This window comes from Prionailurus viverrinus, chromosome B3 (genome assembly GCF_022837055.1).
Source record: "Prionailurus viverrinus isolate Anna chromosome B3, UM_Priviv_1.0, whole genome shotgun sequence".
In the NCBI taxonomy this organism is placed as follows: Eukaryota; Metazoa; Chordata; class Mammalia; order Carnivora; family Felidae; genus Prionailurus; species Prionailurus viverrinus.
This window is the reverse complement of record NC_062566.1, coordinates 25,121,042-25,136,191: the sequence shown is the minus strand read 5'-3', so window position 1 is coordinate 25,136,191 and position 15,150 is coordinate 25,121,042. Positions and strand designations below refer to the sequence as shown.

General features: G+C 36.6%; 1 protein-coding gene and 1 pseudogene across 7 annotated transcripts in view; both read left to right on the top strand.

Moving 5' to 3' along the window:
• The window catches only part of SCAPER (S-phase cyclin A associated protein in the ER), a 532,470-nt gene that overhangs the window by 41,227 nt on the left and 476,093 nt on the right, over positions 1–15,150 (top strand). For all 7 annotated transcript variants that reach the window (XM_047863178.1, XM_047863179.1, XM_047863174.1 and 4 more), the window contains one exon: positions 4,200–4,270. In XM_047863178.1, the coding sequence (XP_047719134.1) occupies positions 4,200–4,270 (71 nt within the window). The remainder of the gene's footprint in view (positions 1–4,199; positions 4,271–15,150) is intronic.
• Positions 11,679–13,569, top strand: LOC125167438 (heterogeneous nuclear ribonucleoprotein A1-like; annotated as a pseudogene).

The window sequence follows — 15,150 nt, the reverse complement described above, 5'->3', positions numbered from 1 at the left end:
TCTGTGGTTGTTTCTAGTCTTTGTTGCTTTTGGTCTTTTTTGTTTTCTTTTGTCTTCTCTCCAATCAAAGGGTTCCCCTTAACATTTCTTGCAGGGCTGGTTTAGTGGTCATGAACTCCTCTAGTTTTTGTTTGGGAAACTCTTTATCTCTCCTTCTATTTTTGAATGACAGCCTTACTGGATAAAGAATTCTTGGCTGCACATTTTTCCGGTTCAGCACTTTGAATATATTCTGCTACTCCTTTCTGGCCTGCCAAGTTTCTGTGGATAGGTCTGCTGCGAATGTGATTTGTCTTCCCTTATAGGTTAAGAACATTTTTGCCTTGCTGCTTTCATGATTCTTTTCTCATCTGTGTATTTTGTGAATTTGACTACGATATGCCTTGGTGATGGTCGGTTTTTGTTGAATCTAATGGGAGTTTCCTGGTTTTTTGGATTTTGATGTCTACGTTCTTCTCTAGAGTAGGAAAGTTTTCTGCTTAAATTCACTCACATACACCTTCTGCCTCTTTTTCTCTCTTTTCGTCTTCTGAGACTCCTATGATTCGAATGTTATCCCTTTTTAATAAGTCACAGAATTCTCCAAGTCTTGTATCGTGATCTTTTGCTCTGTTTACCTCCTCTTTTCTGCTTCATTATTCTCTTTATCTTCTAAATCATTGATTTGCTGCTCTGCCTCATCCATCCTTGCCATCGTGGAATACATTTGAGATTGCATCTCGGTTATAGCACTTGTAATTTCATCCTGACTAGATTTTATTTCTTTAAATCTCTGCAGGAAGGGATTTTATGCATTTGTCAACCCCAGCTAATATCCTTATTATTGTGCTTATAAATTCTAGCTCAGACATCTTGCTTATATCTGTGTTGATTAAGCCCCTGGCTGTCATTTCTTCCTCCTCTTTCTTTTGGGGTAAATTCCTTTGTTTTGTCATTTTGGAAGAAGAAAAAAATAAAGTGAAAAATAAAAATGAAAAAATGAAAAATCAAAGATCAAATAAAGGAAGCTATATCCTAGGTGTGTTTTTAGTCTGCTTGTTGAAGGAATCTTGATAGAGAAAAAAGGGAAAGAAAAGAAAAATAAGACATTTAAAAATTTTTTAAAAATAGATAAAATAGAATAAAGTGATATAAAGAAAATGAAATAGAATAAAAATTAAAAAAAAGTAAATGTAAAGTAGAAAAAATAAAAATAAATTTTTCTCTTTGTGTCCACTAAAGAGAATGAAACGAAAGAATGAAAAAAAACAATTTAATCAAAAACAGAAGCAAAAAAAACGAATGCAAAACAGCAAACAGAATGAAACCTAATGAAGTTGCATCCAGTTTCCCCTAGAACTGAAACTTTGAAGCCCTGTATAGTCCATCTGTTCACTAAGTATGTGATGTGACTTCTGCTGGTCTTCTAGTGGATGTGCTTGGAGGGCGCAGTTGGGCGGGGCTTGGTGTAACAGCTCTATTCTCCACTAGGTTTCACTGCTTAGCTTACTGTGGTTGTCATTGTTGTGCGCAAATGTGTGCAGAGAGTGGAAATGGCTTCACCCAGTTCCCTAGTCTCTGGCACAGGAATGTTGCACTTTGACCAGTTCACAATCAAGCACCCCTCCTTTGTCTCAGGCCTCTGTCCACCTTCAGCCTCTACCCTCTGCGTGTCCCAAGCTGTCTGCCTGCCAGGCAGCACCTCCCTCCAGAATTTTATATCAGATGGGGTTGTGTTTCAAATCCTCACACTTCAGAGACCCCTCCGGCTTGGACCCGTGCTGACTCCCTGTGGGAGGTTCTTGCTGAGCAATGGCTGGGTGCGGGATTGCCCCTGAAAATGTTCATGCGATCGCATAGCAGAAGAGGGTCAGAGATTATGTCAAATCACAACACAGCTGTTACTGGGTTTCACCACACTGTGGTGTCTTTGTCCCAGTACCAGCGAACATGGCTGCCCTCTGGGGTCTGCTGGGACCTTTGCCTGTTGGCAGGCCTTGTGGCCTCTACCAAATGCACTCCAAGCAGGGGAATCGCTTCTCCTGGGGTGGCACATGGACCCCTTAGATCCCTCTGCCTGCTCCTGGGAATCTACATCCTTATTTCTTCACCAGAGCACCAGGCACTGAGTTTCGGAACTTTAGACTCTGGGCTCCACTGTTTATATAATCCTGATGGTATTGAAACCCTCTCCTTTCTTCCTGTCAGTGGTTTTGGGGAACAGATTTCTTGTTCAGTCCCCTGCAAGTGTTTTCACTCTTTCTCTCTCTTTCTCTCCAGCTACTTGCAGGGGAGTGTTTTTCCTGCACTCTTCTCATGTGCTGCACACTCCCCTTTCTCTGTCTTCTCTCTGCAAAAACAGTTTCCTACCCTCCATGGCTTTTCTCTTCCCTAGTTCACCTCTCTGCAGTGTGTATCCGCTGAGTTCTGTAGCTCAAGTTATGCAGATTGTTGTGTTAATCCTTAGGTCAATTTCCAAGGTGTTCAAAATGGTTTGATGTTGACCTAGCTGAATTTCAGGGACAAGGCAAGCTCAGGGTCTCCATACTGCTCTGCCATCTTAACTTCTCCCCTCTGTATTAGCCAAAATTTTCATAAGGAAGCTTACTGTTACATTTTTAAATTATTTGATAGAGAATATATATTAATATTATTTACTATAAAAGTTATAACATGAGACCTAAGATTGTCTTATGGTTGTTATATATGATTAACGAAATTTTATTTTCCCATTTCCATGGGTTATTTTATTATATTTATTAAAGTTTCTTATAGTCAAAAAACATAAAACTAAAGAAAATACAACAGTGAATCACATCTCTGTATATAACCTGATTTTGCATGTAAGTGCATAAGAAATTGGCCAGTACAAATTTAAAGCTTCATTCATGCTTATTTCAAAATAACGGAACTATGAGCACAGAGAATCAGAACTTTCTGAATTTCTAAATAATGATGACAAAAGAAGAATGTTAACTTCATAATTTTTGAGGATTATTTTATATTGTCAGAACTTTGCCAGTAATAGGAAAATTTTTATTTTCTTTTTAAAAAAATAGCATCTTGTTCTTATTTATGGCTATAATATATACTCACGTATTTCTAAGGATAATAATTCAGTTTTTAATAGTTTTCTTCTCTTATTTGTTTTCTCTGGTACTTGTTCTAAGCTGGTTATTCTACTGGATATTCTAAAAAATCTGCTGGTACCTTGTTCTCTATAATCAAAGGATGAATAATATAAGGACTGTGTAGGTGAGTGTAGTTCTATGCCTTTATCCCTGGTAGAACATTTGAGGGAGGCCCACTTATGTGTGATTAAATTGTTAACAGGTATTATGGCTCATTTCACTTATACTTCTTTTCAGGGGTCCTGGTCCAAAATTATTTTGCAGAAAGGAAAATCATTCTATTATACATTATAGATAGAATCTTATTCCTGTTTTGTCTTGCTCTCAAGAATAGAGTGATTATAAAACAGTAGTTAGGGGTGCCTGGGTGGCTCAGTTGGTTAAGCATCTGACTTCGGTTCAGGTCATTATCTTGTTTGTGAGTTCGAGCCCTGTACTGGACTGTGTGCTGACATCTCAGAGCCTGGAGCCTGCTTCAGATTCTGTGTCTCCTCCTTTCTCTGCCCCTCCCATGCTCATGTTCTGTCTGTCTCTCTCTCTCAGTAATAAATAAATGTTAAAAAAATTTAAAAAACATCAGTAGTTAGTGTCTTTCTAACTACTGGTGAGAAACAGGTGAGAATGATTTAAATGACGTCAAGAATACAAGGAACTGAAAACTCCTCTTCCCAATAAAACTGTGTATTTCATAAATCAGATAAATTAATCAAAATACTGAGTTTTTAAATGGTAAAAAATATTCTTGATTTGATTGTTAAAATAAATTTTGAATTCAAAGAAGTATTTTTCAGACCTGTTTATAAGTTGAGGAATATCACTAACTTGATCTTGTTTTTAAATTACTGGAATATCTGACTTATTTAAGAAGTTGATTTATTCCAGTTCTGAGAAAGCCATTCAATAAAATCAGTTTCTGGTACCATGGAAGTTTTTTTTTTTTTTTTTAATTTTATATTGACCATGTATGGATTGTACTGTTCTGTGGTCTCTAGAAGGAGATTATATGTTAGAGTGTCCAAATGATTTGTGTAGTTCAATTTTGTATTATCCGTTTGTTGACTTTTATATTTGTCTATTCTTGCCTTGAAGGAAAATCTAAATGTCAAACTGGTGGAAAATCAAAGAGGACAATTCAAGGCACACATAAAAATACCAAACAGGTACAGCATATACAGCTTTCTACTTATAGAGTTTTAATTTCATTGAGACAATAAATATTGTGTATTTTGTCTTTATGTAAAAATCATTGTAACATTCTTTAGTTAACAAATGTGTGTATAGTACTGTATACCCAGCTCGTACTAAATACTTTACAAATATAAATTTATTGCTGCTTGTCACAGTCCTTCAATGTTGGCATTATTATCTTCATTTAAAAAATGAGGAAACTGAGGTAGGAAGAAGTTCTATAACTTGCTAGTGAGTGATAAAGCCAAGATTTGAACCCATGCCATTAATTTCTAGTTTATGCTCTTAATGCTTCTGCTATACATCCCATATTTGTGAATTCTTTATGATTTTCTTTCTTGGTATGACAGTGTCTTTAGGTTGTAGAGTAGTAAGAGTATTGTCTCTAAAAATTTTCACATTGCTTTACTAAAATTTGGAGAATGCAAGCCTACTTTATTTAAAATTTTTTTTTAGCATATGAATAGTTCACTTTTTAATTCATAGTTATTTTCTCTTAAAGCATAGTTATATATGCTTTTCATATGTATTATTTTGGTTTTGATATTAAATATACCAATATGATTCTGTAAGCCAAAAGCTTCATTCACATAAGGAAAGCAGGAACTTCTAATCAAAATGTCATTGTGAGTTCCTAAGAAAATCCCTGACTCACATACAGTGGTATCAATGATAAAAAAATTAGTTTTAATTAAAAAGATAAAGGATTTTCAAAAATAAGATAACCATCTCTGTGGATCAGAAGTAAAACAAACACATTGACAGGTAGGTGGAGTTGGGGATGTGAACCTAATCAACAAATCTTAGGGGTAAAGGAGGCTGAAATGTCCTGATTATGATGGGAAAACAGATGGAGGATATGGTATAAAATTTTAGGCTTGTGTGGGGTTCTACATTAGAAGCAAAAAAAGCTACAATCTTCCTGGGGTTGTGCCCTGTGAATTGATGTCTGAAGCAGTACAAGGGAGTAGCCTGTGGTTTATGACAGGATCTGTATTCTTGAAGGGTGAGAGTTTTAAGTCCCAGGTAAAAGACCTCTGGAAGTGAGATCACTTCCAGAGTGGGCTAGATGATGGTCATCATAACACTAGTGCACATGGAGTGAGGGTGAGCAAAGTGAAGAACAAAAATATGAGAAATTCAGACTCAAAATGAACTTGTGATGTAAAATGTCAAAGCACATGAGGAGAATAATGTTATAAAATATAGATAACACATTCTGTGAATGAGGTAATGAAAAGGAATTTTCCTAGAGAAGACTTGCAAATAGCTTAAATTTCTCAAAGGAAAGAATAACTACAAACAAAAAGGAAAATTCTTAAAGAATACAGATGGATATTAATTTTGAACATTTATGGGTGAAAGTGAACCAATTAGAAATCTTATAAATGAAATGTCAATGAAATAAAAAAAACCCCATAATTAATGGAGTAAATGTTGTATTGGACAAAGGGAATTTGTGAATTGGAAGACACTACTGTGGAGAATTTAAAACATGTCTCAGAGACCTAACGAGATGGAAAATAAGAAAGATGGATTCCAGGACTGTTGAAAGTAGAGAATAAATAGTGGGCATTGAATATTTGAAAAGATAATGTTGAAACATTTTCTCATTTTGAGTTCCCAAGAGCTTCAGAGCATAACTGTAGAGCTAAGCAGGGTGAGTAAAAAGAGATATATTCCTAGCTACATTCTAGGGAGTCTGAAGAATGTTAAGGTTAAGGAAAAAAATCTTTAAAAATACCAGGAAGTCGGGGCTCCTGGGTGGCTCAGTCGGTTAAGCATCCGACTTTGCCTCAGGTCGTGATCTCGCGGTCTGTGAGTTTGAGCCCCGTGTCGGGCTCTGTGCTGACAGCTCAGAACCTGGAGCCTGTTTCCGATTCTGTGTCTCCCTCTCTCTCTGACCCTCCCCCATTCATGCTCTGTCTCTCTCTGTCTCAAAAATAAATAAACGTTAAAAAAAAATCTTTTTTAAATAAAAATAAAAATACCAGGAAGTAAACAAAACTACAGAGGAATGACAGATTAATAGCCTTATTATGAACAAAAGGACAATGAAGCAATATATTCGAAGTTTTAAGACAAAATTACTTTTAACCCAGAATTCTATGCTCAGCCAAGTGCAAGAGTAAAATAAAGCCATTTTTAGATATTTTAGACAAAGACTAAGTGTTTGCCACCCACTGACGCTTAATGAAGGAACTATCAAAGATAAACTTCAAGAAGAAAAGGTAATGTGGAGGAAGGAGCGTGATAAAAAGGTATGTGTAAAATATGTTCGTAAATCTTACTGAAGAAAAGGTAATGTGGAGGAAGGAGCGTGATAAAAAGGTATGTGTAAAATATGTTCGTAAATCTTACTAACAGTTGATGGTTTGAAAACACACACAATTAGATTCAGAAAAGTGAACTATAGTTTTAGACAATATTAACATGAAAGCTAGATTGTAGGGAGTTAGAATGGAGTTAGAGTGATAAAATCCTTGTCTTATTTAGGAGGAAGTTTTTGTTAGGAAAATATGAAGTAAATGTGTATGATAAAAAGGCCATCTACTAAAAGCAGCCATGATTTCCAAATACAGGAAAAGAGGAAGTAAATAAATCAAAGCTTTTCAACCCCGTAAAAGGCAAGAGAAAGAAAAGAAAAATTATGGTAAATAAAAAACAGAAAAGATGGTGGTGGATATTAAGCATAAGTATATTAGCAAACATAATATGTGTAAACTGATTAAATTCACTACTTACAAGTACTGTATGTTAACTGGTTGTGTCACTGGAGCTGCACAGGTTAAGTTCACCACTTAAAAGGCAGTTGATTGAACTAAATCTCTCATTTCAAATTGAGCTATATGTTGCTTACAAGGGACACATTTAAAACTTCAAGGAAAGACAAAAAACAAAGGGATAGAAAAAAATCCAGGTAGATACTTGGTATTCTAGATATACTCTAAAGTTAGTATAGCAATACTCAGATCAGATGGAATTCAACATGAAATGCATTGACAACATAAAGATGGTAGTTGCATAATGGTAAAAATAATAATCATCTATGGAGTATAAAAATAGCAAATTTTTATGTACCTTACAGCATAAGCTTGAAATAAGTAAAGCCCAAACTAACAGAATTATAATAGGAAATGTACATTCATAATCATACTAGGAAATATTAATGTCTCCTACTCAGAAACTGATAGATCAAGCAGAAAAAAAATAGTAAGGTTATAGAATTAGTACAATTATGTTACATCTCACATAAATAAATATATGTGTGTGTATTGGCACTCAAGAAATAGTGTACACAGAACATATATGCAAAAATTGACCACATACTAGGTCGTAAGGGTAGTCTCAATAAATAGAAGTCAGAGAAGTCAGAACATGTTCTTTGACTGTAAGTGCAATTAAATTAGAAAAAAAATGGAAGGATATTTTAATATCATATACAAAAAATAGATTATTGATGGACTAAAGCCCAAATGTGAGAACAAAAATTTAAAACTATCTAGAAAGATATTTTTTATTACCTTGAAATAGGAGAGACTTTCCTAGATAAGACAAAAAACACAATTCATGCATAAGTTACGTAAAATTAAATTTATATGCTAAAAAAATCAGTTAAACAAAACTAAAGGTAAGACTGGGAGAAGATACTATATATCAAAATTTATAAAGAGCTAAGATTAATCAGAAACAAACCGTAAAAAATTGTGGGAAACCTGAATAGCTTGTAAACCTGTGAAAAGATGCTTCGTTTTAGTAGTAATCAGGGAAATGCGTCTTGTGAAACCTTGCCACTTTGCCCTCTAGAACTAGGTTCATCATCAGCATATCTTCTGTATTCCACTCTTCTCTTGAACATTCCTTTTACCTTCTTGTTTTAAAACTAAATCCCAACTGACTTGTGAGGATCCTGCTTCCACGGTCTTTAAGTAATAGCTGCAGCACTTCGATCTCTGGTTGTAAAGTTTGGTTAGGTTTTCTGCCTTTCCTTACTGCCATTTCAGACAATTCTCCCTTCTGTCTCCTAAAACTCCCTGGATCTGAAGTGTGTGCTATCAGACTATACCACCTACGTTTCCTTCTTGTAGTTGCTGACAGACTTCTAAGTCACTTTTTATTCCTTGAAGATATAATTTCCAGGCTCACTGCAGGCTTTCTACCATCACTGCCATCCTCTCAATTCCTTGCATTTCTTTCTTCCAGCAGTCTTATCTTCTACTCATTTCCATGGTCACACTCTTGCCTTGTCCTTACTGATAACTACTCTTCCTCCAGTATCTCAGTCTCCATCCCTCTTCTACGTGTCATCTTTCTTTCCACCTTACTTCCTCTGATCTCCTGACTCTAATTGTTCTTCAACCCCATATAATCTGTAATTTATTGATCGTGCCACCCTTTGGCTATCTTTCATTTTCCATATGTCTACACTTCCCTGAAAATCTACCTGAGATTCTATGGTTTGTCTGTCATAATTATTTTCCTGCATACTCTCTTGACTGTCTTACTACCCTGCCCCTTGGCAGTATATGCTTGGCAGGACTGTCCTGTTTAAATCTACCTTTCTGGGGCGCCTGGGTGGCTCGGTCGGTTAAGCATCCGACTTTGGCTCAGGTCATGATCTCACGGTCCGTGAGTTCAAGCCCCGCGTCGGGCTCTGTGCTGACAGCTCAGAGCCTGGAGCCTGTTTCATATTCTGTGTCTCCCTCTCTCTCTGCCCCTCCTCATGCTCTGTCTCACTCTGTCTCAAAAATAAATAAACGTTAAAAAAAAAATAAAAAAAAAAAATAAATAAATCTACCTTTCTGCCTGTTGTGCTGTGTATACCTATGCATTTTGAACATGGCTAGAGAAAAGTATCAATTATGTTGACTAGGCTATTTTTACATTTATGACTGCTAACTTCACGCGGATAGTACTGTCCCAAAGTCCTATTGCATGCCCCTAGCTTTTTATGTCAATACAGATCCCAGAGTTATTAAAAGGATAATAAAGGAATACTACAACTAACTCTATATGACACAAATTTGATAACCTAGATGAAATGGACTAAGTCCTTTAAAGGCACACTATCAAAACTCTGTGAAGAGGGGCACCTGGGTGGCTCAGTCAGTTAAGCCTCTGACTTTGGCTAAGGTCATGATTTCATGGTTTGTGAGGTCGTGCCCTGCATCAGGGGCTGACAGCTCTGAGCGTGGAGCCTGCTTAGGATTCTGTGTCTCCCTATCTCTCTGCCCCTACCCCCTTTGTGCTCTGTCTCTGTCTCTCAAAAATAAACAAACATTTGAAAAAAAAAAACCTCTCTGAAGAAGAAATAGATAATCCTTATAGGCCTAAAGCTATAAAGAAATTGAATCAGTAATTAATAATCTTCCAAAACAGAAAGTGCCAGGCCCCTGTGGATTCATTGTTGAAATCTAAGTATTAAAGGAAGAAATCAAACCAATTCTCTACAGTCTCTTTCAGAGGGTAGAGGCAGAGGGAATAGTTCCTAACTCATTTAATCAGGCCCTAATACCAAAATCAGACAAAAACATTATAAGAAAAGGTAACTGCAGACCAATAACTCTCATGAACATAGATGAAAAACAATCTTCCATAAAATATTAGCAAATTGTATCCCACAATATTTGAAAAAAATGATACACTATGACCAAATGGGATTTATCCCAGGGACAAAGCTAGTTCAACACTCAAAAGTAAATAAATGTAATGCATTACATCAGCAGGCTAAAAAGAAAAATCACATTATCATATCAATAGGTGCAGAAAAAACATGTGACAAAACTCAACACTGATTTATGACAAAAACCTTCAGTAAGCTAGGAATAGAGGGGAGTTTCCTGAACTTGATAAAATAAAATCTACAAAAAAACCTACAACTAATGTGATACTTAATGGTGAGAAAGTAGAAGCTTTCCCACTAAGATCAGTTATAAGGCAAGGATGCCCCTTTCACTACTGGTTTTCAACATTATAATGGAAGTTCTCCTAATGCAGTATGACAAGAAAAGGAAATAAAAGGCATACAGCTTGGGAAGGAAGAAATAAAACTGTCTTTGTCCACAGATGATAAGATTATGTAAGAAATCTGAAAGTATCAAGAAAAAACTCCTGGAACTAATAACCCATTAGAGCAGGTTGCAGGGTAGAAGATTAATACACAGAAGTCAGTGGCTTTCCTGTATACCAGTGATGGACAAGTGGAATTTAAAATTAAAAACACAATACCATTTATATTAACACTCCCTTGAATTAAATACATAAGTATAAATCTAAGAATGTATGTATGGATCTATATGAAAAAAACTATAAAACTCTGATGAAAGAAATCAAAGAACTAAATAAATGGAAAGGCATTCCATGTTCATGAATAGAAAGACTGAATATTGTCAAGATGTCATTTCTTCCCAGTTTTATGTGTAGATTCAGTATAATCCTGACAACTTATTTTATAGATACTGACAAACTGGTTTAAACTGTATGTAGAGTCAATGAAATATTGAAGAAGAACAAAGTTGGAGGACTGACACTACCCAACTTTCAGACTTTCTATAAAATTACAGTAATCAAGGCATGTGTTGTTGGCAAAACAATAGGTAAATGGATCATGGAAGAGAATAGAGAGCCCAGAAATAGACCCACATAAATAGCTAGCTACTCTTTAACACAGGAGCAAAGGCAATACAATGGAGCAAATATGGTTTTTTCAACAAATCATGCTAGACCAACTGGATGAACATCCATATGCAAAAAATGAATCTAGGCAGATACCTTATACCCTTCACAAAATTAAACCAAAAAATGGATCATAGACCTAAATGTAAAGTGCAAAAACTATAACATTCCTGATAACATAGAAGACCTAAATGACCTTGGGTATGCTGATGAGATTTTAGATATAATATCAAATTTGTGATCCATGAAGGAAATCTTGATAAGCTAGATTTAATTAAAATTAAAACTTTGCTTTACAAAAGACAATGTCAAGAGAATGAGAAGACAGGCCACAGACTGGGAGAAAATATTTGCAAAAGACACCCTTGTTAAAGGATTGTTATCCAAAATATATGAAGAACTCTTTAAACTCAAATAGTAAGATACAGTGTTATATTAGTTTTAGGTGTACAGTATACTGATTAAACAACACTGTATGTTAACTGCCCTAGAATTAAAATAATAAAAAACCTCAACGATAAAAAAACAAGCAAACTGATTAACAAACAGGCCAGAGGATATACAGAAGGCAAATCAGCCTATGAAAAGATACTCCACATCATATGGCATCAGGGAAATGTAAGTTAAAGCAACAATGGGATGTTACTACACACCCATTAGAATGGCCAAAATTGGGAATACTGATAACACCAGATGCTGGTAAAGATGTGGAATCACAGGAACTCTCATTCATTGCTCATGAGAATGCACACTGGTATAGTCACTTAGGAAGACAGTCTGGCAGTTTATAAGTTGCTAGTTTATAAAGTCTTATAAAACTAAACCTACTCTTACCATATAATCGAATAGTCATGGTCCTTGGTATTTACACAGAAGAGTTGAAAACTTAATGTCCACACAAAAATTTGCACATGGATGTTTATAGCAACTTTATTCATAATTGTCAAAACTTGGAAAAAACCAAGATGTCTTTCAGTAGGTGAATGGACAAATAAGCTGTGGTATATCCAGGCAATGGAATGTTATTCAGTAAAAAGAAAAGAGCTATCAAGCTATAAAAAGACATGGGGGGGGGGGGGTGCCTGAGTGGCCTAGTCAGTTAAGCGCCCGACTTAAGCTCAGGTCATGATCTCACGGTTTGTGGGTTTGAGCCCTGTGTCAGCTCTGTGCTGACGGCTCAGACCCTGGAGCCTGCTTCAGATTATGTCTCCCTCTCTCTCTGCCCCTCCCCCGCTCACACTCTGTCTCTTAAAATGGATGTTAAAAAAAGAAAAAAGTCATGGAGGAACTTTATTATTATTAAAAAATTTTTTTAAATTGTTTATTTTTGAGAGAGATACAGAGCATGAGCAGGGGAGGGGCAGAGAGAGAGGGTGACACAGAATTTGAAGCAGTCTCTAGACACTGAGCCGTCAGTGTCTAGACACATGGCCGTCAGCCATGAGATCATGACCTCAGCTAAAGTTGGAGGCTTAACCGACTGAGCCACCCAGGCACTCCGACATGGAAGAACTTTAAATGCTTACTACCAAGTGAAAGAATCCAACCTCAAAAGGGTACATACCATATGTTTATATGGCATTCTAGAAAAGTCAAAACTGTGGAGACAAGATCAGTGGGGTGGACGCTGCCCAGTAAACATCATTAAACTCTTCCCCCTCACCACCATCGTGTCTAAGTCAGAGTCTCCCAAAGAGCCTGAACAGCTGTGGAAGCTTTTCACCGGAGGTTTGAACTTTGAAACAACTGATGAGAATCTGAGGAGCCATTTTGAGCAATGGGGAACGCTTATGGACTGTGTGGTAATGGGAGGTCCAAACACCAAACACTCCAGAGGCTTTGGGTTTATCACGTATGCCACTGTGGAAGAGGTGGATGCAGCCGTGAATGCAGAGCCACATAGGGTGGATGGAAGAGTTGTAGAACCAAAGACGGCTGTCTCAAGAGAAGATTCTCAAAGACCTGGTGCCCACTTAACTGTGAAGATTTTTGTCGGTGGCATTAGAGAAGACACTGAAGGTCATCATCTAAGAGATTATTTTGAACAGTATGGGAAAATTGAAGTGATTGAAATCATGACTGACTGAGGCAGTGGTAAAAAAAGGGGCTTTGCTTTTGTAACATTTGATGACCATGACTCTGTAGATAAGATTGTCGTTCAAAAATACCATACTGTGAATGGCCACAAATGTGAAGTAAGGAAAGCTGTATCTAAGCAAGAGATGGCTGGTGCTTCATCCAGCCAAAGAGGTTGAAGTGGTTCTGGAAACCTTGGTGGTGGTCATGGAGGTGGTTTTGGTGGGAATGACAACAGTGGTCATGGAGGAAACATGAGTGGGCGAGGTGGCTTTGGTGGCAGTTGAGGTGGTAGATATGGTGGCAGTGGAAATGGCTATAATGGATTTGGTAATTTGGTAATGATGGAAGCAACTTTGGAGGTGGTGGAAGCTATAACAATTTTGGCAATTACAAAAATCAGTCAATGAACCCTTCTGAGAGAGATGAGTCAGAAATCTCAATTTCTCCCCTCCTTTTTCACTCTCCTTACCTTTATTCTTCCTCTTTCCCTCAAGAGTCATTGATTAAAACAGTATAATGTCACGGAATTCAGTTGTGTCAAACCTTTCTCACCAATTTAGATTGCTTTGTCTTCTTGAGGATCTTGAAAGCAGCTTACTACAGTGAGCTGTAGTAAGGGTATAATTCTCAGATTTTGAATCTTGGTTTTATCACTTAGTGTGAGACCTTGTGTTCATTTCCTAATTTAGTTAAACCTGAGTTTTCTCTTCTGTAAAATGGAGATAATAAAGTTACCTATTATATAAAATTGCTTCAAAGATTAAATGAAGTGTAACTGTGTGGAAAGCACTTAGCACAGTGCCTGGCACATAGCAAGTATACCATGAATGTTAGATGCTGCTGCAGTTATTTATTATCATTGCTATTATTTTTATCATTGGTAAGTAAGAGCCATGTACTTTGGAACTCTATAGTGACTTAATCTCTACAATTTGATTTATCTGTTCCACTCTTTTTCACAAATTTGACAATTTTGCCATTAGTTTATTCCCATTTTTTTCTATGAGCACATTTCTTCTCTTATTCATCTTTCCCACTATAATCATACCTAACATTATTTGGGCACTAATTGTATGCTAGGTGCTATGTGAAATGCTTTATGAACATTGGAGTAGAAGTTGGAAGACTAGGTTCTAGTCCTGGTTCCATCACTCACCCTTTGACCTGCTAAAAAATTCAATCTTTCTGAGCCTCAGTTTTGTTATCTATATAGGAATAATAAATATTTGTCCTGTCTTTACAGTTTGTTGGAATGATTAAATGATAAGTCTTCAAAATCCTTTGATAAAATATAAATAAGCATGCAAGTATAAAGTATTACCATTGTTGCAAAGTTAAACATCAAATTTGCATAGCATATTGCCCTATAGATGGAATTTTCTAACTGTAGTTTTTTGCCTTACTAACAACTTTCCTAGTAAAAGCTTCACATAGAGCAATCACAGAGAATAGAAACATCTTAACCTGCAAGCAGTAGTGGCTATTCTACATTGTAAGAAGGGATGGCAAAATGTTTGAATCATATACACATGGTTGCGTGACAAGGTAAATGCATAAATGGGTGAAAATGAGTGAAAGTACTTTTGAGAATTCATAAGATTAGAATCTAAAGGGGCGCCTGGGTGGCGCAGTCGGTTGAGCGTCCGACTTCAGCCAGGTCACGATCTCGCGGTCCGTGAGTTCGAGCCCCGTGTCAGGCTCTGGGCTGATGGCTCGGAGCCTGGAGCCTGTTTCCGATTCTGTGTCTCCCTCTCTCTCTGCCCCTCCCCGGTTCATGCTCTGTCTCTCTCTGTCCCAAAAATAAATAAATGTTGAAAAAAAAATTAAAAAAAAAAAGAATCTAAAGTCACAGGAAGCTACTAGCTCTTTGCTGATCAGTGTAGAACAACTTCATGAAGGAGGCACAATTTGGGAAACTTCACAAATTACTTTAACTTTGGATGGTGTATGGGAAGAGAAGTGAAATGGTCTGGGCTGTATGGTAAAGGACTGGCAGCACAGGGCCTGCATTACATTACACGCAGTGTAAATGGTAAGCAGTGTTTTTGTGGAACTCTAATGGGAAGATGGTCTCCTGTGGCTATATGATCTTTGACAA